Source organism: Octopus bimaculoides, chromosome 2 (genome assembly GCF_001194135.2).
Source record: "Octopus bimaculoides isolate UCB-OBI-ISO-001 chromosome 2, ASM119413v2, whole genome shotgun sequence".
In the NCBI taxonomy this organism is placed as follows: domain Eukaryota; kingdom Metazoa; phylum Mollusca; class Cephalopoda; order Octopoda; family Octopodidae; genus Octopus; species Octopus bimaculoides.
The window spans coordinates 84,346,532-84,357,107 of NC_068982.1; the positions used below are offsets into that span (position 1 = coordinate 84,346,532).

At 35.5% G+C, this 10,576-nt stretch overlaps 1 protein-coding gene across 2 annotated transcripts in view; it reads left to right on the forward strand.

The window, feature by feature from the left end:
* Positions 1-9,164, forward strand: part of LOC106873768 (uncharacterized) — a 32,007-nt gene extending 22,843 nt beyond the window's left edge. For both annotated transcript variants that reach the window (XM_014921269.2, XM_014921268.2), the window contains exons 5-8: positions 374-442; positions 3,051-3,125; positions 6,543-6,626; positions 9,101-9,164. In XM_014921269.2, the coding sequence (XP_014776755.1) occupies positions 374-442; positions 3,051-3,125; positions 6,543-6,626; positions 9,101-9,124 (252 nt within the window). In that variant the 3' untranslated portion in view covers positions 9,125-9,164. The remainder of the gene's footprint in view (positions 1-373; positions 443-3,050; positions 3,126-6,542; positions 6,627-9,100) is intronic.
* The last annotated feature ends 1,412 nt before the right edge of the window (positions 9,165-10,576 follow it).

Genomic DNA, 10,576 nt, shown 5'->3' on the forward strand with positions numbered 1-10,576 from the left:
AGTTCTCAAAGAGAAACTGGACCGAGACGAATTATTGGGTATGAGTTAAAGCTATTTATAACAAACTATGGGCTCCCGAAGGCTTCAGAATTTTACTCTATCACGTGACCTTATTAGGGGCCGTGATTGGTCAGTTTGCGTTCTGGCGGGAACGGTTCGAAGTTGCCGATTCGAATAATGATCAGTCACGTGATGGACAAGGAATGGATTCTCTACTACGCTCGCATTTATTTATATTTAAATGAGAAGATTGTATGTAATGGCGATAGTAGTTTGTATCTAATGGCGGGAGGTAGTTTCACTACAGATACATAAATATTTCTCTGTGATATATAATAATTCAATATTTAAAATATTCTTCTTATTCATACAGAATGAAATGGCACCAAATTTGGAAAGTCTGAGAGAAATAACCCAAAGCTCAAATTCTGTAACATCAGAGGTAAAATATTTCAGATATTTTACATGGAAAATGTAACTGTAAGGTTTAATGGCTTGATTTCTGATTATTTGAGCTCAAGTTCAAATCTTGAATCATTACTCACACATATCCGGTTTTATCAGGTGGTATAGGTTAGACAGATCTTCAGTTTAGCATATGGCTACTCTTCTCAGCTCAATCCTGTAAGCATTACTTAGTTCACCTGATCCAATATTTTGATATCTAATTTCACGTCTTCCTTTATCTTTTTCAGTCACTAATATATTCCACTGTCAGTCTACAACTTATATCAAGAAAACACCATAGCATCTTCTCTAAGCATGAGTAGCTCTTAACTAGAACTGGGTTTCACTATCATTGAGGACCTCTCCAGGCAAAAGCATGTTCTTACTATAGTTAGTACTATATCCTAGACACTGGTCCTACTGTTCAGGGTCAGAAAATATTTCAGAAATGGTGCTGTTGTTACACACAGACATCCTAGACTGCATCCAGATAAAAGCCACTTGACTGATTGACATAATCACATTTGTAGTAGGCTCCTGCCTTGGGATTACTAGTTTTATGTCTTCTTTTTCTGTCTTTTCTATTGTTGCTATAATGAACGCTGTTCCTCAGTATCTCTTCTGTACTTCCTCTGCCTCAGACATTCCCATCTCTCATCAAAAAGTTTTTCAAACAGCATTTATTTTCCATATTCATCATGTCATTTCTCCTGCTCCACCTGTCATCCAAGTTAATATTGCATATTCTGCAAGTTAAAGTGATAAATTGGCTAAGTTGTTAGAGCTTAGAATTAAATACTGTGTGGGTTTTTATTCTGTGCTCAGAATTCAAATCCTACAAAAAGCAACTTTGCCTTTCATCCTTTTGGAGTTAATGAATGGAATAACAATCCAGTGTGATAGGTATGCAGAACTATTAGAGCATTGGATATGGTGAGTCCCTTCATGTGACTTTACTAAGATGAATAATGCTGGCAAAATCTGCATTCCCAAAATTGTGTAACATCTTGAGAAACCATGCTATGAGTGTCATGACCAAGATCCATATATGGAGATGCTATGTCTACCCTGTGTTAATATATGGAAGTAAAACATGGTCTATAACATCAGAAATGAAAAGGTGCTTGGTGAGCTGTGAAATGTTCTTAAGGAGAATATTGAGGATAGCATGGACAAAATATCTAATGAACAAGAGATGACCTGGGCTGTGGTAAATAGGAAACTGCTTCATGAGATAAGGGCAAAACAACTGAAATTTCTTGGTCATGTGAGGAGGAAAGAAGTCCTGGAGAATTTTGGGATGACTGGAAAAATTGAAAGGAAAAAAAAAGCAGAGGAAATTAGGAGGATGATATGGATGTTAAGCTTGACAAACTGGTTAGAAAAAAGAGGCATCAAACATCAGGAATTGGAACTTACATAAAATAAAGAACAGAGAATTGTGGCAGGATATGATCGCACACCCTACATTCTGGACATGGCACCTAAAGAAAAAGAATATCTTTGAAGCTGATACAAGGAGACTAAAATTCTGGAAATCCAAGCATGTTCAATTTCTTATGTGAATTGGTAGATGTTACTTGTTCCATACTTGCAGAAAATTTGAACTCGCAACCTAACATTCGTTAAATATCATTCTTAAGAAGTGAGCTATATTATACCTATTTTAAGGTTTGGTGGACTGAACCAGCAAGAATAGGTGTCTTGAAAAGGAACACAACACAGTTCTCATAACAGAATAAGAATCATATGGCCCTTCAGAGAACTGAAGTATATCAATGCTTTGTACATTCTCCATGTAAATAACAAGCAAAAAGGACTCAAAACTAAAGTATACTCACTATCTATCAAGGATTTAATCTCACATTACTTTATCTTCTTTTGATATGAATCAGACAAACCCAGTGATAAATATGATCATTACACATTTTAGCTGAGAGTATATTTATATGGTCTGAGTTTTATTTTTTTCAAAGCCAGCATAAAATAGTAGCTGACACCTATTCTTGCTGGTTCAGTCCACCAAACCTTAAAATAGGTATAATATAGCTCACTTCTTAAGAATGATATTTAACGAATGTTAGGTTGCGAGTTCAAATTTTCTGCAAGTATGGAACAAGTAACATCTACCAATTCACATAAGAAATTGAACATGCTTGGATTTCCAGAATTTTAGTCTCCTTGTATCAGCTTCAAAGATATTCTTTTTCTTTAGGTGCCATGTCCAGAATGTAGGGTGTGTGATCATAAGTAGCAATAAACATCACACTGAAATACTATTGTGTTGTAATGTATTTATACAAACTTAAATGGTCAGCCCTTATTCATCAATTTAAAAAATCATCTATCATCATTATAATATCCTGTGCTCTTTTGATTTACAATGCTGCCCAGCACTCATAATATAATGTTTGCATCATCTCCAGTTATCTCACTCTTCAAAATCTCATATTTTGCTTAAATTGGCTACCTTGGAAGTAACCTTGCTTAAAAAGCAGAAAGATAATAATGATACATAATTCTCAAGTTAGAATGATATATTTGTAACATACTGCTTTTTCAAAATGTTTTTTTGATTTTGTTCATTATATAATATATTATAGCTTCCTGATCCTGAAGAAATACTACAAACATTTCAAGAAGGTCAGCGCCAAGGGAAGTGTACTCTTCCAAACAATGTAGGTATATTGATATTGTTACTCTTTGAATACTATTGACACTTTTGTGACTTTGTAAATATAAAAAATAAAAGTTCAAAGTATTTCTTTTGTAGCTCAGACATCATGCAAAAAGCATACTATCTGCAATATATGGCTAGCAGAAAGAACTTGCAGGAAATAAACTCTCCTGCCACTGGCCACAATATTTTAGGTAACCTACATGAGATATAGATTTGTGGCATATCATGCCACTGCTAACCTGCCATACATGCTTGTGTTTGTCTCTTGCTCACATACACTGTTAAGTATATAAACACATACATAAATAATACGAAAATTTTGGCTCCCATTCACTTTGGCCTTATCCAGTCATTACTCATCTGTTACATGTAATTCAATTGGTCAAGAATTACTGCAACAGCTGAAACTGTTTAACAGTATTCGTGTTAGCTACATCTACTCTGTGTATAAATTTGAGCCAAAATGTAAATTGATCTAACAGAAACTCAGTTTGAGTCTATTTTATTGGTTATAACTGGTCACTCAGCAACCATTGATCAGTTTCTCAATCTCTCATGCTGAACTTTAGAGTACTATAGTTTGAGAATTAGTATAGAGTAAAAGGTAATGCATATGAACACATATACATGATAGTGTTAGGAAGGGCATCCAGTCATAGAAACAGACTATTGGAACTTGGTGCAGCCCTCTTGCTTGCCAGCTCCTATCAAACTGTCCAATCTGTACCAGCATGGAAAATGGACGTTAAATGACGATGATACCACTGCTGGCTACATCACTGTTTCTCTCTCTTTCTTTCTCTCTCTCCCCATCCCTCTCCCTCTCCCTGCCTTTCACTATTTCTCTCTTGCAACACAAAATAGTGGATACACATACACACACATTCTTTCTACGTTTGAAAGTTTTCATGCTTTATCAATTGGTTAGAAATACTTTTCCATAGAGTCAACTCATCTAATCATTACCATTGAAATAAACTTTCCTGTAGCAACTTCTGTAGTATATTCTTTATTCCCAAAACTTTCTTGGTTTTGGCATTCAGAATAACTGGAGTAGTAAGTTGACATTGAAGAGAGACACAAGATGCTACAAGTGAGGGAAGAAGTGACATCAAAGCAGGTCTGCCTCTTTCTTCAAGTGGCTACCAGCAGCAACAGACATGCATAATGATTTCTGGTGTATTGTAGATTCTGGCCAGGAGGTTTTGGATTAGAGAAAGTGTGCAGGGTTGCACATTGAGTTGCAATCAAACTGTTGAGTAGATTTCCTTCTTCCAAAGTTTATTTTGCCAGCTCAAGCTAACAGTCTTTATTTTCCCATCCTTCATACAACGACAGGTACAACCTGACCACATAAATCTCTAAATGTTATCTGTCTATTTCAACTGCTTCATGCTGTTCACTGCCTCTTAGCGATGCACTATGACAATATTCACCAGCTACCATGCATATGTCTGCTTCAACCATGTTTTGCAATCCAGAGATGACAAAAGATACAAAATTTTCTTTGCTTCTTTTATTCAGTTAACTGACAAACATACAGCATTTTCTCACAAAAGAATGCTAACCTCTACCAAATGATTTTCAAACTGTCAATCAACTGCCATCTTTCAATTCAACACAGAATAACAGCCCTCTCACAGCAAATCTTGATGCTCAGTTCCCTACTGAATATATTACAAAAAATTTTAATTCACAATATATTAAGAGATATGATCAGCTTCCATCTCTTATCAAACAAAGACTTCATTCAGTATATCTCACAGAAATCACAACTGATTGGGAAGATGATGAACTTTCAGATCAATGGTTAAATTCATCTTCCCTTCATTTTCAGCTTCCACATATTTATTCAGACATCAGCTCTATAAGGTGTGACATTTCTACTGGGCACTTCTAGAGGTATAAATTCAGCATTGTTGAAAACATAATCAATCTATTGCCAAGTGATTCCAACAGCTAAAGTTATATGAATATCATCATAAGCATTTTCTCTCTCTTATTTTCTTGTTTCTCATTCATTTATGGCTTGACATTTCATTTATTTCTAAACTGTTTTACATAGATATTTTGTATTTCTTTCACTCTTGTTAAATTCCTGCTTTCCATGTTGATTTGTTCTGCATGTGTATATACACATTAATGAAAACATAATCACTCTTTATACAGTATACATTTTTAGAGTTACAGAGAAATTATGTTAGCTGTTTCTTCAGCTGCTTTCTTACATCAGCTTGTGAAAATGCTGAATCAGCTCAAATGTATTAAGACATCATTTAAGCTTCACCACTCATCTATATTTACTCAAAGACATACATGCATATTCATATTCAAATTTACTTCAAAATTTGCATCAGAAACATCTCTCTCTACCAACAATCATTGCACTCATAATTTGGTATATAAGTGACACTCTTCTGCACATTTCCATGATAGTTTTCCTTAACATGCAAAGCAACTAATACTTGTTCCTTTTTGTGTTTGGTTTGTTTCATCTCTCTCTCTCTCTCTCTCTCTCTCTCTCTCTCTCTCTCTCTCTCACACACACACACACACACACACACACAACATTTTCAACAATCTTCAGTGGTTGCTAGTGGGCGTGAAGTATATTTGACACTTCTATACTTGCTTCTTTTTGACACACATTCTCAAAATATGAAAATTTTGGTTCCTGTTCACTTTAGCCTTGCTCACCCATTACTCATCTGTTAAATATAATTCAACTGGTCATCAGTTACGGTAACAGCTGAAACTTTAAAATTACATTCAGATTAGCTGAACAAACCTAACAGAAACTCAGCGTGGCTCTATGTCCATCCATTGGAGCCTTTCATGCTGTATTTTAGGGAAATACAGTTATGGGAATCAGCACATTATTCTCATACTGACAGTTTTTGTTGTATCTTCATCATCATCATCATCATCATCCTTTAGCATCCATTTTCTATGTTAGCATAGGTAAGATGGATTGACTGGAGCTGCAGCAGCAGGCTCCAGTCTGTTTTGGCTTGGTTTCTATGGCTGGATGTTCTTCCTAATACCAACCACTCCACAGAGTGTATTGGGTGCCTTTTACATGTCACCTGCATGGGTATCTTTCATAAGTCACCAGCACTAGCTGCAACTACAATTTCACTTAACTTGACATGTCTTCCCAAGCACAGCAAACCACCAAAAGTATTGGTTCCTTGTTATCACCTCCATGAGACTCAACATCCAAAGATCATATTTCACCACCTTGTCCCACATCTTCCTGGGTCTACCTCTTCCACAGGTTCCTTTCATATAGATTGGCATTTCTTTATGCAACTGTCAATGTTGATAAATATTGTATGTTGATAAATATTATATGTTGATAAATATTGTAGCAGTTATATTAGTATGACCAGAATTATCAATGTTTTTAATACAGGTTGTATACCCACCAAATTGCTATGGCTACTATTCATTCAATGAAGTTGTTGAGCAGTTATGTGGATACAGAAAAATTTATAAAGTAAATAGCAATTTTTCTTTCTATAAACTTTTTACTTAATATTTCTACCAACAATATTCCAGGAGAAATTCCTATATATATGTCACCATTTGTAGAAAGTATTGTAATGTTAATATCTATACTTGCTGAAAAGATGGTAACTGCCACTTATTGTGAAAAATGTTAAATTGCATAATAGACTGGTCATTGAGGCAAATACCTTGTTATGCATTTAGGATTATTATCTAGCCTCATGCTAACCCTGATTACATACCATCTTTTATTCAGGCATTGTGTTATTTATGACTACATTATCTAATGTGTCATCCTTTATTTTAATGTGAGTAAGATTTTAGGGAGTTTTGAATTACATAGAGATTGCTTCATTGTATACATTAAGTTATCGAGATGGATCCCTTCTCTCTAGGGAAAAGCCAATAAGAGATACTGAGTTTGACTCTGCAAAAAAATAGATAAATAAAATAGAGAGAGAGAGAGAGAAAGCACCTTGGGAAAGTGTCTTTTACTATAACCCCAAACTGATCAATGCTGATCAATTGGGAGTGAATTTGAAACAGAAACTGTGTGGAAGTTCGCTATAATACACACATACATGCATAAATACACACACACACATGTGAACATGTGTGTGCATGTGTATGTATGTTCACCTTTATGTCTGTCTCCACCACTACTTGACAACTGAAGTTGATTTGTTTGATTAAACCTTTCAGACATTAAACTCCCGCATGGCTATAGTCTAATGATAGAAACAAGTAAAAGATATAAGAAGAATTAACAAAACAGTTCACAAATTTTGCTAGAATAAAAAACAAAATATAATCTTCAAACCTGCATGAAGACTGTCATTGATAATCAAAGAACAGCAGAGGAAAAGTGGACCATTGAGAAAATAAAACTCAATTCCAAAGTGTTCTTCTCAGCATAAGGTTGCTGTCTCATCTGCTGGGTTTTTAGTTAATGAAGATAGCATTCTCCATGGTGTTGCAGAAACATGGGTGAGATTCTGTTCTGCGTTCAGCAATCCTGTTATGGTTGATCTGTGAAGCAAACCCTCTGCACACCCTATCTGACACATCTTTTGGCACCTTGGCTATAAGCAAATTAAAGCCAATTCAGCTGTGGACCCTAATAGGTTTCCCCATGAGATTCCCGAAGGAGTGTTGACATCAACTCATATTTCCTTTAGCTATTCTCTGGAGAAAATTACTGGATGCTGATTATATTCCTGATAATTTTCCATCTCAGTCTCTTGTCCCAGTTTTCAAAAAAGTAAACAAGTCACTCAATGATTTACTGACTGGTCTTACTTGTCATATCATCCAATTATTTGAGAGAGTTATTGAGATCTTGAGTGACTCACTTCCTCAAAAATAATATTTTCTTCAATTCTAAACATGGTTTCTGCAATGGTAGGGACAGCCTAACACAACTCCTGACTTACTTTGATGACATTCCAAAGGCTCTGGGAAGGGCTCTAATGCAAGTAACATGTACCTTGACTTCAAGTATACTCCTTCCACTGTCAGCATGAATGCTATGTCATTTGTATACTGTAGAAAATATTTCAGCAACATTGGCCAATTGACATTAGCATCAACTTTAAAATTCATCCAAGGTTTGGTCCTTGTGCCATTTGTCCTCTACAAAAATCAACTCTCATGTCACATCACAACACTAAAAATTATTACATCTCAACTGGCTCTACACTCTTTAATATCATACAAAGACATAAGGAAAAGAAAAGATCTCATAACATTCAAATGGTTCTTGGGAAAATTCCTCCAATAAATCATAAATAAACCACCTTCATCCAGATATATCTCTGCAAGCAATAACTCTTTACTCAAATGGGTTATAATACCCAAAGGACAACTAACATGAAACATGATTAGCTATTTAAGTAACCACTAGGCAGCTGGCCTAGTGATTAGGTTGCTGCACTCGCAATCACCAGATCATGGGTTTAATTCCTGGACTGGGTGGCATGTTGTGTTCTTGAGCAAAGCACTTCATTTCATGTTACTCTAGAGCTATGTGGGGACCAGCATGCCATAGAAAAGACTCAACATTTTCTCTGAGTGTTGTAAAAGGCAATTAAAAGAAATTGAGATAAGATTTGCACTCTGACCCCATAAAACTCTCACCAGCAACAACTACCCAGACAGGCCCATGGATTGGCGGGTGCAAAGGTGTCATCCACCAACAAGTGGTGAATGCAGCAATATGCTGTTACAGAACATGCCCCCATACTACTACTAAGAATATATATCTTTAAAAAACTATTGTTGAAGCATTTCACAAAGCAGCATAAAAATATTCAATCCAAACTATACATCTAAAACGCACATTGCTTTTTATGCTATTCCTCAATCCCTAAGTAATAAACAAAGCACAAAAAAATTTAAGTATCATCAGAAAACAATGAGGCTGCATCCAAATCAAGAAATAATGTATATTTTAATTATTTTCAGCATTCCCAGAAGAAATTAAATTGAAAACTTCTTAACGGTAATAAAAATTTTAAAAACTAAAGAACTATTTTGTTTTAATTTCTTTTTATTTGAACTATCGAGTGATAAATCCTCCAAATTACATTCTGAAAACCAACAGGAAAAAGAAAGATGTGTCGAGTTGCACCCTTAAGTTGCAGGAAGGTGAACATAGAAGTGGTATGGGTGTGGAAATGCAAAGTAGGTGGCTGATATTCATGGATGGGGATAAGGGAAATGCAGTGAGTGGTGAACATGGTAGGAGTGTGGTCAATAGTGAATATCAGTTGAAGGCAGAGGAAGTAGGTTTGGGTCACAGAGGTAGCAGGAGGCAGTAAAGATATGAAGTTCAGGTAGGATGCAAAATGCAAGTCAGTGGTAGATAAGTGTGGAAATAGTGGGAGAAATTGAGGTAATGGAAGATTTGCCATTGACAAGATGAGAGGTGCACAGGGAAAAGGGGAAGTGGAAGGGGTGTTCAGTATTAAAAGAATGGTCTGGAATTAGACTGAGAATGCATAAGATGAAGGTGGTTCTAGGGAGGGAAATGGAATATGTTCAGTTCATTTCTCATAGCTACATCAGCTGAGTGAGTAGTGTCATAGTCAGATGAGTAATGGAGGGGAGGGTGTTAGGGAGATGAGTAGTGAAAGGAATGGGTGTTAGGAAGGTAACTTATGAGAGGAGAGATTCATCAGGAACAAATTGGATGCAAGGGAAGATATATGCAATATACGTTAAGGGCCTCATTTTTGCTTTACAAGTACAACAGACAGTCATTACAGTCCATTGTCATTTTTTCAGTGAGGCTCAACATCTAGAGGTCATTCTTCATGACTTTATCTCACATCTCTTCCTAGGTCTCCCTTTTATGTAGGTTCCCTCTTTAAGCAGCTGTCCTTATTCATACACATCACATGACCACACCAGTGCAGCTTTCTCTCTTGCATACTATATCTGACACTTTTTATGTTCAATTTTCCTCTTAAAGCCAATAAGCGATGAATATAATACATATGCAAGTTTCCATTGGTTTCCTGTAGGAAGCAGAGTGCATGTAGATCTGTGGATATCCTTAATTTTATTACGTTTGTCTGAATAACAATACTCATGCACAACATACACAGATCCAGCTGAAGGTTGCTTCTTACCAGTAGTAACCAGTATTGTTATAAACAGTACAAAGTGTATGTATATACATATACTTTATACATGTGCAGGTGTGTACATATACATGTAAATATATATATGTATGTATGTATATATATGTGCATATATGTATATATGCACAAATATTCTATAATTAGAAAAATAATTATAATGAGGTGTCAGTAAATTGCTTTGCCATGCACTGATTTACAAGTAGGAGCTAAATGCTTTTTCAACTACCATAAAGATCTGTTAGATAGTAGCACACTTTTTTTTTTTACGTAGGCAAAAAGAAAAAATAATGAATCC